We start from the raw sequence: 12,500 nt of genomic DNA on the forward strand, positions 1-12,500 counted from the left end.
AATGGTGGGTTAAAGAAGGAGCTCAGTTGCAAGGCTATTGTTTTTATCTGAAAATTTGCCTTATCAAACGAGTTGAAAAAGGTCGAAATACCAAAGCTAATATTTCAGATATTTCAAGCGTTAGCCCTTCGTCAGAGCGAATTGAGGAATTATGGGTGTTGTTGGTTTTTATGAGGGTGTGGAGGAGCGTTCATTTATTGAACGTCAGGACAAAAACGTTCCTTAACGAACTGAAGGAAGGAAAAATGGGAAAAGAAGGGAAAGGAAGAAAGCTGAAACGTGGATAAAGATGGCCCTCCATCCAGAGGAGATCTCGCAAACGCCGTACGACATGGTGAAGAAATGAGTGAAAAGGAGAGCAAACTTAGGTGACAAAACGACCAACTTCAATATACCTTGGGAAAATAGCGGAAAAAATATACGAAACACTGATGGAGGCTCATGCAGAAAGACAAAGAGGCAGGAACTTCACAGACGTCTCTGGTAAACAACAACGAAAACACCTGTCGCAAATCCAGTAAGTTCAAAGTGTCTGTATAGTAGCTGACATGTTACAATTTTAAGAACTGACACAACTTTTCTTAAAAAAATATATCTTTTAACAGAATCTTCTGTCATCTTCAGTTTGAATTACAAAGTACAGAGTTGAATATATAGTGTGCCCAAAATGCTAATAAACTACGAGAACAAAAGGAAACATGACAATGTAAAACATTACGAAGCAAGTTTTAAATTGGCATGATGAATTTAATGATTTAGTGTAGGTTTTTCCCAATTGAATATAAATAGCTTCTTTTATTTTAAGCTGGAAGGTGCTGGAAGCGTGATCTAGGATACGGAAACAATCAATACAGAGCATGAAATGCGGCATTGCTGAGAATTTTGTAAGTGTTTAAAAATGTGAGAGGCCCAATCACTGAACACGTGCTCATGTAAGCGCGTGGAAAAATGCCGGGTGGTTTCGTCGGCATAGCAGGCATTACAGCCCGCACACGAAAACACTCCCACCCGCGTGGAGCCCACGAGAGACAGGATCTTTTACACCAAACATCTTAACGATTTTAAAAGGATGAGAAAACTAACTTAATATCAACGCTGTTACAATAACGTGGTTGTAGAGAAAATATATTTAGTTTCGGGATCATTCCGGAGGATTTTGGAGTGTTTGAGAATGACATTTTAGACTGCAAGGTTTTGTGGACGGTAGGTGAAGGTGTTGCTTGCTTCGCGTTCTTTGACTTTTGCAATGCGGTTTCTAGATCGATTTCTTGGGCCCGTTGTTTGCCTGTGGTGACTGCGGAGTCAGGGTAGCCACGTTTTTTGAAAAACTGCCATATTTCCTCACACTTGTTGTTGAAGTCGGACTCGTCACTACAGAGGCGCTTGAGTGTCTTTTTATTTCTAACATGGTTTAATCTCAGGACCGAATCGATGCGTTAACATCACTGACCACTTTACATGCATCCCTAGATCTGTAAATGTCATTTGTTGCATAACCTGCACACTATGAAAGAAGATCCACATGGGAGAAAGATTGGCGGACTGCTTTCGCAAACATCTACGAGATGTAGAAAAAAACGACACAGATGCGTCAAAACCAGTTGCTCGCCATTTTAATCTTCCTAATCACTCCCACCACAACATGACAATTTGCGGCCTATCGTTACACTACGGGAACACAGAAAGCCGCAAAAATCTCGAACAAAAATTCATCTTTCAACTAGGTACCCTCTATCCTCATGGAATCAATGAACTCCTCTCATGCCATTAATTTATTTACAAATTCACGTCACCATATTTCCACCAATGGCAAATTTCCTTCACACCCTCATAAAAACCAACAACACCCACAAATCCCCAGTTCGTTCTGACGAAGGGCTAACGCTAGGAACGTTAGCTTTCTAATTCTTTCACGGTGGTAATTTGGAGCGCTTACCATTTGAATGAAATTTTCGCTCAGAATGTTTTGACAGATGGTACTGCCCGTTCTGTACTCAGAAAAAGAAAATGAGCTAAAACGGGAATGAGCTTATCATTTGCCAGAAAAACGGGTTGTTCCGGTTGAAAAACAAATGAAACGATCTGTTTTCCCTGACACTTGTAAGTTTGGACAACTCAAAGTTAATCGAGGGACCGGTTATGAAACCTTAGAGCTTTCAAAAGCGAGAACAATGTTGTTGCAATCGATGTTGAATTGACCGTGACCCTGCACAATCTTTTGTTTTCGCTTCGCACGGGTTCGCAAATTACTTGCGCATAATTTAATCGAAGGATTTGATTGGTTATCTTCTCGAAAAAAGGTGTGTTTTGGGTAGGGTCAAGGCCAAAAATACGGACAAAAACATGAAACAAAGGAACTTGTCCAGTTTCATAACCATCTCCATGCATTAACTATGGACAAATGGTACAGAAATTTCCGGGAATTCCGGTCAAAGCGAGAAACTTGGAAACTAGAAATTCGCCGCGGTTTATTGTTTTTATCTACGGACATGGTGAAAACACCAACTAATTAAAGAATTTTAAAGTACCGAAACGTCCACCGAAGAAAACTAAATTTTTAAATTTTGGAAACCTGCAGACGTCAGTGATGGCTTTTAAATACTCCTAATATAGGTGCCGTCGTCAACATCAAAAGAGACAAAGATGAGCAGACTTCCACAAGTGGACCCAAGAAGCCGTCCATCGTGCGCCATTGAACTCGAAGACTGTCCGGAATATATGTACAACTTTGAAACGTTGAGAGAGAGTTGGACACAAGCCTGCCGTAAGTGCGGGAGACAGTGCCAAGAAAAATTCAAATATTACCTCAATAAAACTTTCGATCGCCATTTGAAAGAAATAGTTTTCGTGATTGCTTACGGCATTGACCACTCGGCTGGGATTTTTCTCGATTTCAAGGCCTATAAGTTCTTAAAGGACAAAGTGGAGAGAGCTGTTCAATACGGCGACCGTGAACTTCCCGATGTCGCTCCTACAAAGCTGTCGAGGAAAATCCCCCATGTAATGCGAATCTTTGATTCTATAAAGGATTTCGTTCGTTCAACGAATCAGTTAAGGCATAAAAATGACGCTATTGCTCGACAAAGATATGTCAATGGCATGTATTTGCTAGAAAGAATAAACAAAGTTATGGAACAAAAACGACCGTTATTTTTGGCATTTGACGCAAAAATCTGCAGACACGACCCAAAGAAGGTCACTCAAGTTGGTTGGATTATTTTTGCACTTGAAACTTCACAAAGTTCCCACGAATACTACAGCTACGGCAGAGACGAAAGTTTACCAGGATTAAAGAACACTTCACAAATGGCCCTAAAAGATTGCGAGTTTTCGTTTACAAGTATCGAGATGCCCAGTCTTGCTGAGGCGTTATGCAAATTTCTTAACGGTATCTCTGAAGCAGATTTCGTGGTAACCTATTCAATGTCTTCGGAAGGTCTCAGTAGCTTTGTGCGTTCACAAGGTGTACAGTTTGAGGTCAAGGAGACAATGGACATTGTTTCGCTATACTCCACGCTTTTTCACGAGTCAAGAAGGGAAAATACGATGGAAGAGATGATGAAAAAATTAGATATTCCTTACGAAAGCGGGAGGCTTGAAAACGCAAGTTACTGCGTTGTCTACATAATGCAGATATTCCGCGCACTGTTGAACCAAGAATTTTGTTTATGTCTTAGCTTATGAATTAGGTGGAAGATTATTCTTTAGAGTACGAAATACAACCTCATACGTTGAATCTCTATCTCTCGCTTCAGGGAGAAGGGCGAAAAAACTCTTTGAAAATGAGTGGTTTTCTCGTGACATGGGGCTTTGTGATTAGCAATTTTCGCGTGCGCACAGTTCAACAATATAGGAAAACCACTGACCATTTTTCTTACGTTGTAAGAAATTCCGGGCTGTAGGAAACGATATAAACACCCCTTAAAACTTCACAAGTATAATTATAAAGTATCTATTTTTAGATAATAAAGGTAAAACCGAACATTTCTTCAAATGTAGCTGCCATATCGGAGCAATATCTTGACTTCACTGACCGAAAAACTTTACTTGAACTTTTGGAAACAATATGCCCTGTTCCCTCAACAGGCAGCCCAACTGTAGCGGGCGGAAGTTCCACACATGTATATATACTTAACTGACCACTCCCGATAGGAACTTTTCAGGGCCAATGACACACAGTGAACGAAACGACACAACAGAACAACAACTGTTAAGAACCCCAACTGGCTGGAGGCAAACCAGTTGGCTATTTACAACTGAGTGTAGCTGAGAAGTTGAAGTAGGGACTACCAGGAACAAATTCAACACAGGAGATGGTTAGAACAGGTCTTCAACCCGGGATCTCCGGATCTGAAGGCATGCTGACTATGACCATGAAAAAGCTATGACTTTTAAAAGAACCGAATGGCTGTGACTCTTTGAGGTACTACCAGGAGTGATAGATGCCGATGGCTTTGCCAAGTGACAAACCAAAAGGGTAAAAAAAGCAGTGGAGGGAAAATAGGAAGAACTGAAGTTGGCGTGAATATTACTTTTTCCACTGCTATTCGTTTCAGTTAAAAATTTAGGGATTTCGTCAAGACCCGAATGTCACATTTTACAATTGGGCTGCCTGTGTTAAAATGCCAAGGGTTGCATGCCACAAAATGGGACAAGCAGCAATATGTTTGACCCCAGGAGTCGTATGAAAACTTGATGAAGCAGGAGTCAAAGGATTCTGAGGATTCTGAGGAGGACTGTTGTTGTAGATGATATTGGCTAATGTTTCAACAACTGAGAAGAAGGCATCCTGAGATTCAGCCTTCTGTTCAGGATGTCAAAACCTCAGTCAGAATGTCAAAAAATGACAGTCCATCTCAGGACTACATGTACTTTTACCCAGACAATCTTACATCATGGAGTTTTAAACTAGGGCAATCTACTGCTGTGGTCTACAAGAAACGGGGAAAATATCTGGTTGCAACTTATTGCTTGCACTTTTTGCAGGACCTGTAACAATTCCTAGCCTTATGACTTGAAATTTGGACAGTTGAAAAAAATAACAAGCCCCAAATGAAGTGAAGTAAATCTATTAGTCTCTCCCCACAGGGCTTTTCAGGACTAATTTACAATGCTTTATGGAGGACTTTAACCAGACTGCTTGTTATGCAGTTTACAATTATTTTAGGAAGTGAAAGATGCCCTCGTTCAGATAGGTCAGACCACAACACCGGGGACTACATCCCCTACTCTTATCGAGTGGTGAGTGGGTTCTTTAACGTCCCATACTATTTAATTTCCAACAAGGGCTATGAGACGGGACCTCCGGTTTACAGTCCTTATCCGAGAGGACTTGAAAGTCTAACCATGGGCAGATGTAATTACAAAGGCATCAATTTCTCGTCAGTTATTTTTAAGTCCCTGAGTGTTGGTCCGGCCGGAGTCGAACTCATGACCTGCCTTTGACAGCCTGATGCTCGACTAACTGAGCCACCAGTGGTGGTCACAATGGGTTGCTCACGCCTGGAGAGGAGCCATAGCCTAATCCAAGCTCTAAGGTTGTCAGGATAATGATAAAAGCAAGTGCATTAAAAATACGACAAGGACAGGGGAGTGGCAAGTCACTCTTTTTTCCTTAAGCCCATTTTTTTGCTCCTGATGACAGCATGGAACAAGCTATGAAGACCCTCAAATTCTAAAGAAACTGCAAAAACATGACATGGAACACATAATGTGATCATTGCTCTCATCTTTTTAACCCTTTGAGTCCTGAGAGTGAGAATTACAGATTATAGTCTGTCTCACGCTGTCAAACGGGGCCACTTCAAGGATGACTGGATCAACAACATCTTCAGTAGGTCCAATGTCCCATTTACAGTTCAGCTATGTCATGCATGACCAGTATCCACAAGATTAAAATGAACATTCAAATTCCTCTTTGGAACTTCCAAGACTTGAATGAAAAAAAGAAAAAGAAACATATATATAGGAATTAAAGGTGACACTGGTCTATAGTTTGTGCATGGAGGCTAATAGAGCCGCGAGGTTATCGAGTTAGCCTCTGAACGATAATTCATCAAACACTTGAAAGAGCTTTCACTCTTCAAACACTGTTTATGATATGGTAAAGTTTGCTACGCGCCTATGAGGCCCATCAGGCCGGCGCTTATCTCCGGTTTCTGTAGCATGAAGCAACTAGGAGTATTTCTACTCCTGCTTGGATGGGGTGCCAGTCCATCGCAGGGTTACCCCCAGCATTAAATTCGCCGGTACCCATTTATACACCTGGGTGGAGAGAGGCCCCGTGAGAGTAAAGTGTCTTGCCCAATGACACAACGCAATGTCCCCGGCCAGGACCCAAACCCGGACGACTCGATCCGGAGTCGAGCACACTAACCATGAGGCCACCACGCTTCCTCATATATACCGGTATCAACGAAGTATTCCACTTGAATTGAGAATCTCGAGAGGAAAGTTCAAAACTGGCTCGCTGATTTGAATAGTCTGTTGATTCAAATTTCAAAACAACTGGTCATGCGTGAGGTAGCTTCACTGTAATCAATTGATCCCTGAGAGTGAGTCTAATGCCAGATGATTTTACTCGTCAACGGGTGCGAGTTAAGGGATGAATGGGTTAACAAAACCCATAAACCCTTTTTAAAGGATTTAAAAATCCTGAAAGTGAGACTAGCCAATATGTGGGCCACTTCAGGAGTGAATGGGTTAATTAAACAAACAAACAAAAAAAAACAAACAAGAAATAGCACTGCTGCAATCTCTTCTTCTGCTATCATAAGACATGATAAGTCAGAAGAAAAATGCGATGATAGCTGGAGTTCTGTTGTGCTTAAGTCCATTACATGTATATTGACAACATGGAACACGTATCAAATCTTTCCCACTAAAAAAGTTAAGATCATAGTTACATGTTGCCAGTCACTGAGATTTCCGAGTATTGGTACGCCTTGGTTCAGTTTCTGAAGCCTTGCCTTTCATTTCTTCCAACTGAAGTGCATATCGCTCTCTTATGTACCTAAATGCCTGAGTATTTGCATATGGTAGCCCTGTGATAGGATCTTGATATCGAGCTGGTAATCCTGTGACAGGGCAATAGGTCCTGTGGGGAATCTTTGGCTTTTTGGTTGGGAAGTATGTGGAAGGAAAGCTCTTTGCATCTGTAAAAATCAAAAAGTTCCTGCAACATCGCTTGCTTGAATCAACGCTGATCTCTTCATCCTCATTATCGTCAACTTTAACTAATGGTTCTGTCACTTCCAGTACTGGCATTGATAGCGAGTGAAAGCGAATCACAGGACCCTTTAGGGCCACTTTCTGAATTTTGGTTTTCTTTTTGTCCGCCTCCAGCTGCTGATAAGCTTGTAAAGAAGCAATATTCTCTTCTTCAGTTATTTTAGCCTCCGCCAAAAGTTCCTCTTGTGTCAGGCGTCTCATATCCCTAAACCTCTTCGGTTGCTGTTTCTTAAGCAAAGTCTTCTTTTCTTTTTCTTGTCTGAACCGATTCTTTGTTGCTTGAGCGCGCTCAACCGTCAACGCACGAGTGGACTTTCTTACTCCTTCTCGAGGTTCTTCTTCAAAGACTCTTCGCTTTTTCACTTCAGGATCTCTGTTGGTTGCTTTTGGTCTGTCTGCATCTTTTGCGGGAGCCTTATATGGTTTTATTATGTGTTTTTGGCGCTTTCGCTTGGGTTCTTCGTCTGCCTGATCGTCAATCACTTCATCTGTTTCAGAAATACTAAAATCAGAATCAATAACGTCTGCTTCTTCGTCTTCTGTTTCGTATTTCTCATCTCCTGACACCTCTTCGAATCCTCCGAAAGCCGTTTTATAAAAATCATCAACATCTTGTTCATCTTCTATCAGTTTAGACATCAAATTACCAGCATTTCGACGAGATTCCCTGCCTTTGACAAGGCTTTCTACATTTGCACTGTCTGCCATTTTGATTTCCCGTTGTTTTCTTGAGCCTGCGAAAAAAAGCGGTGCGACAAATTTTGAGGTAAGTACTTTAAATATTCTATAACAAGGGATACAAGTAGTGCCAACAAATTTTTAAGGGCCCTGTGACGGGTCCTGTGACTACTGTCGATCAATGGTTTACCATGCATTGCTTCTCTTAAATAGAAAGATAACCAACCAAACAAAAAGAGGTACTTTTGGACTTGAAGAAACAACATCACAGTTATCTGAAAGAATATTTCTGATATTCGAAAGAATTTTGACATATCCCTGTGGCCAGTGGTATGGTCGACTTCGCCCCTCCCCAAAAAAACTCCATTGGCTCGATAATTGCATGCTGGGAATGACTCAGGAAAAGTGGAGAAGAAAAAATGGCGGCTATGAATGTCCCTGGGTTTCGAGATCATTTTTGGACTAACGGACCGTCTCCGGGGGCTTTTCATGATTTCCCAGGAAGTATGAATACGTCCAAAAGTGCCGAAGATATTTCACCGATAAAAAGAACCTTGTAAGCCAGTTTCTTGTAACGTGTTTTCATTGAAAAATTTACATTCAACTAGAGTTGCAACTCTCTGTGAACTATTTAACAATCTATTTTTTTCAGGTATCCTGTGACAACTGGTACATCAGTTCTTGGATTGAAGTTTGACGGAGGAGTGCTTATGGCCGCAGATACCTTAGGTAAGTGGAATTGTAGCCACAGAAAATGGGAAGTGAGATACACTGTAGATGTTAGGATCTTTTATTAGCTAAAACAAAACTGATCCCAAATCAAATTGGTTATGATGGGATTTAAAGAATTTCTGTTGTTCTAAAGAATAGTGGAAAGTGAAATTTATCAAGTTTATGGCAGTTTCCAACCCCTTGAAACTTGGATTTAGAATTTGAGTGTCTTGAAAAGAAGTCTTTCATCAAAGCAAACACCCCATAGACTGTGAAAGCCAGCTCTTCTGTTTCAAGTCCAACAAACTTCATAAAACTTAATTAAACCTCAAGGCTGCATCAGTTATCAAGATTTTGTGGTTAAAATTTATTTTTATTGACCTTCTGTGCCTCAAGGTACATGTATTAATTGGTGGTAATAAATTATTATTGCTTGGTAAAAAAAGAAAAATACAATTCACTTGGTTTTACTTGCACCATTCAGTGATGAAAATGATTATGCTGATGCTTTATCATTAACAATTAAAATCATTGATTATCATTAACAAGATTTATTTATTTATTGTTAATTTATTTACTTATTAAATTTTATTTACTTACAGCTGTATTATTATTATTAGTAGTAGTAGTATTATTATTACTACTACTACTACTGCTACTACTACTACTACTTTGTGAATGAATCAGTATACCTATTTATTAGCTTTTTAAATGTACATCATAATTGCTTATTTGCTTCTGATAATCATCATGAATTTGATTTTCACAACCTGTCTCACCTAGCTTTGCTACATGCAGGTTGTGTGTTTTTTTTTTTTTATGTACACTATACTGTAATCAAATAATGAAAATGATTGCATGAATGAATGACTGCATGAATAAATAGTGGGGTGATCTTTCTCTGCCAGCACTGAGAATATTTTTTGTAATAATTTTACTTGCCTGCAGGGTCGTATGGATCTCTTGCAAGATTTCGTGGAGTTTCAAGGCTCATGGCTGTTGGTAACAACACAGTCATTGGTGGTTCAGGGGATTATGCTGATTTCCAATACATTAAATCAACTCTGGAAGAGAAAATGTAAGGCTAAAGCATAGCTGTAGCTAGCAGAGGGGCAAGAGGGGTAGTTGCCCCCTCCAAAAAAAATTCGAAAAAAATTAATGTTTTCTCTTTCTGGAGTGTTGGGCAGACAATTTAAACTTTACTGATATTACCTTTGAAACTTTTCACAACTGATTTGCTCGTCTTGATTGATAAATGTATTTTTGAAGGAAATCAATTTGGAGACATCATAGACTAATCTGTTATTTAGCGATACATGTACGTCAATAGTTTAATATTAATAATAATATTTAAAAAAACGTTATTGGGTAAACACAAATTGCTGGTAAAACGAGTAGTTTACAAAACCTTAACCTCTAAAAGTACAGGTCTGTCTTTCTAAACTTGGACACTGCCGCAAAAAAAAAAACCTGCGTGTACATGCCTGGAAAGTAGCACTTCGAGCATCTCTATTTCATTATTTTCTGGGGGAGCATTTCCCCAGACCCTCGTAACGACTTAAGTTACTCAAGTCCTGGATTAAGTTAATTGGCTTTCGAATAAGCAGGCCCTGCTGCTTTAATCCCAGTGGTGCAACACTGCAATCTCAAGATTCTGATCTTTTGAATTTTGTTAGGGTCAAGCATAGTCCTTAAGTTCATGCATTCTTACTGATACAATCTTATTTTGCTTCTTCGGTAGAATTGAAGAAGCTTGTCTGAATGATGGGCATGGCTACACACCCAAGTCTATATTCTCTTGGTTGACAAGAGTAATGTACTACAGGTAGCTAAAATGTACATGTAGCAAGCTGTTTGATAAGAATTTGACATTGTTATTGATTGTTGAGTGATTTTGAAATTAACAGCAGGGTGTTGTTCATGTAGGCGTTCGAAGTTTGATCCTCTGTGGAATCAAATTATCGTTGGAGGAGTTCATGATGGTGAAAGGTAGGAATTACTCTGATAGTAGGTACATGAACGTGATAAAGCATTTCCTGATCAGTAATCACTGTTTTTTAGTTCTTTTGTTTGGGAGAATTGTTTGGATTAAAAAAAAATTGAACCCATAGTTCAGCAGTTGTAGCCAGATTTTGTTGTACTCAAACGTCCTCAAATTCCCGTAGCTTAGTAGAAGGGAATGCAATCTACATGTAACAGTAATAATATTGTTATTATCAGAAGAGCCTAGAGCAGACTCCTGTTCAAGGTCAAGGACAGAGGCAAGGAAGCAGTACAACCCAGTGGTCAGGGCACTTGCCTTGAGATCCAGAGATCTCAGATTCAACACCTGTTCTGACCACACATTGAAGTTGATCCTGGTACATGTAATCCCTGATTCAACTTCTTGGCTGCACTTGTAAATAGCCAACAGGTTTGCCTCCAGCCAGTTGGGATTCTTAGCAGTTGTTGTTGTTCTGTGCTGTCATTCCATTGACTGTGTTTCTTTGTCTCTGAAAAGCCCCTATGGGGAGTGGTTAAACAGTTATTTCATGTACTGTATGTATGTATGTATGTATGTATGTATGTACATGTACATGCATGTCAGTATGCTCAAGTCATTGCTAACAGGCATAAAATTATTAGAGCAGTTTTCAATTGAGTAATAAGCGAATTGCTTTGGTCCTTCACTAAGTGATTGGTTCAAAGTTCTCGCGCCATTTTTTCAACCAATCTGAAGTGAAACCAAAACCAATCATGGCTTGCGCATGCACATTTTCCCGCGCTTTGTGTTGGCTACGTGTAATTACTTCGAGTTATTGGTTTACTGGATTGTCTCTGTCCTTTTTGATTGGCCAAAGTAATTACTCTGGTTTTGGTTTTACGACACTTGATTGAAACTCATTCTAATCTTTTTTACCTATATTATTTAATTAATTCCTGATAGTTCTTATCTTTGAATTGTGATTATCACCTAAGAAGTTTGATAATTATGCCAGGAAGCAACAATAACAATGGCAAAGTTCTCAAAGGCCATTTCTTTCAGCTTGTTGAGGTCTCAGAGTAAAGTGAAGCAGTGACTCCTGGTGCTAAAATTAACTTATAAAGCCTTTTTCCTGCATGTTTCCATTCACTGGAACGGGTCTGACCGTCAAACCACCTCAAACTATTTTTGTGCTACATGTATGTGCACTTGTACAGAAAGATGACATTAAACTGGAGGAATTAATTTATACAATAAAATTTGTTCAAACAAATTGTTCATTTTCAGTGAAAAAATTTATATGAGGAAAAAATGATTTCAGAATCTCTTCTGGGCTGCAGCCGTCTTGAATAATAGTTGTGGTGTGCGATGGTTGTCCTATCATTTTCTGTTACACAGAGCTGTTACATATTTATCAACAGATTAACTGCAACACACCACGATGTTATGATTCCAGTCCAAGTCGGTGGTGTTTGCAAAAATGAAATGTGAATCTGAAAAAAAATTAAAACAAATCTAACTTTAAACATTATTTCCTTCAATTAACAGTTTGTACTGTAAGTTTGGAGGTCCTCTTTAAGAACAAGGGTCCTAATCTTGGATCTGTGTTTTTCTCTCATTTTTCCCACATTTTTTCCCTCATTAGAACAAGGTTGTCATTTTTCTAATCAGTCAGCCACGAGTACATTTACTGGCTATTGAAAGTGCATTGTATGATGAGCTACACTGTATCTCTGAAAATTTGAACCTGATTTACCAGATACATGTACGTTAATGAAACAAAACTATGTCAACTACAGTATGATGTCTGCAAAGATTCTCTGGTAGGTTGGTAGGTTCTGTAAGTTTAAACAAAATAATTCTGTTTGATATCTTTTACTCCCCATGAACACCAGTTTCTTAGGTTGTGTTGACAAGA

The 12,500-nt window shown here is 39.4% G+C and overlaps 3 protein-coding genes across 7 annotated transcripts in view; 2 read left to right on the forward strand and 1 right to left on the reverse strand.

Moving 5' to 3' along the window:
• Positions 1-5,573, forward strand: part of LOC138008412 (uncharacterized) — a 12,596-nt gene extending 7,023 nt beyond the window's left edge. For 4 of the 5 annotated variants that reach the window (XM_068855756.1, XM_068855754.1, XM_068855755.1 and 1 more), the window contains exon 2: positions 2,614-5,573. In XM_068855756.1, the coding sequence (XP_068711857.1) occupies positions 2,644-3,684 (1,041 nt within the window). In that variant the 5' untranslated portion in view covers positions 2,614-2,643 and the 3' untranslated portion in view covers positions 3,685-5,573. Of the gene's footprint in view, positions 1-529; positions 885-2,613 lie in introns of those variants that run through there. The other variant, XM_068855753.1, reaches the window with a different exon arrangement.
• A 1,167-nt stretch (positions 5,574-6,740) lies between these two features.
• On the reverse strand, positions 6,741-7,953 carry LOC138008415 (vacuolar protein sorting-associated protein 72 homolog). The gene has a single exon (XM_068855759.1). It carries the CDS (start codon positions 7,936-7,938, stop codon positions 6,916-6,918), a length of 1,023 nt encoding a protein of 340 aa, XP_068711860.1. The 5' UTR covers positions 7,939-7,953; the 3' UTR covers positions 6,741-6,915.
• Positions 7,954-8,297: 344 nt separating this feature from the next.
• The window catches only part of LOC138008424 (proteasome subunit beta type-4-like), an 8,035-nt gene continuing 3,832 nt past the window's right edge, over positions 8,298-12,500 (forward strand). The window contains exons 1-6 of the mRNA XM_068855768.1: positions 8,298-8,464; positions 8,561-8,637; positions 9,568-9,697; positions 10,361-10,444; positions 10,546-10,608; positions 12,478-12,500. The exon at positions 12,478-12,500 is cut by the window's right edge and continues 59 nt beyond it. Coding sequence (XP_068711869.1) covers positions 8,328-8,464; positions 8,561-8,637; positions 9,568-9,697; positions 10,361-10,444; positions 10,546-10,608; positions 12,478-12,500 — 514 coding nt within the window. The 5' untranslated portion in view covers positions 8,298-8,327. The remainder of the gene's footprint in view (positions 8,465-8,560; positions 8,638-9,567; positions 9,698-10,360; positions 10,445-10,545; positions 10,609-12,477) is intronic.

Source organism: Montipora foliosa, chromosome 6 (genome assembly GCF_036669935.1).
Source record: "Montipora foliosa isolate CH-2021 chromosome 6, ASM3666993v2, whole genome shotgun sequence".
Classification (NCBI taxonomy): Eukaryota; Metazoa; Cnidaria; class Anthozoa; order Scleractinia; family Acroporidae; genus Montipora; species Montipora foliosa.

Coding starts and splice junctions, on each gene's coding strand:
- LOC138008415 (XM_068855759.1), bottom strand. CDS start 7,938: ATGGCAGACAGTGCAAATGTAGAAAGCCTTGTCAAAGGCAGGGAATCT.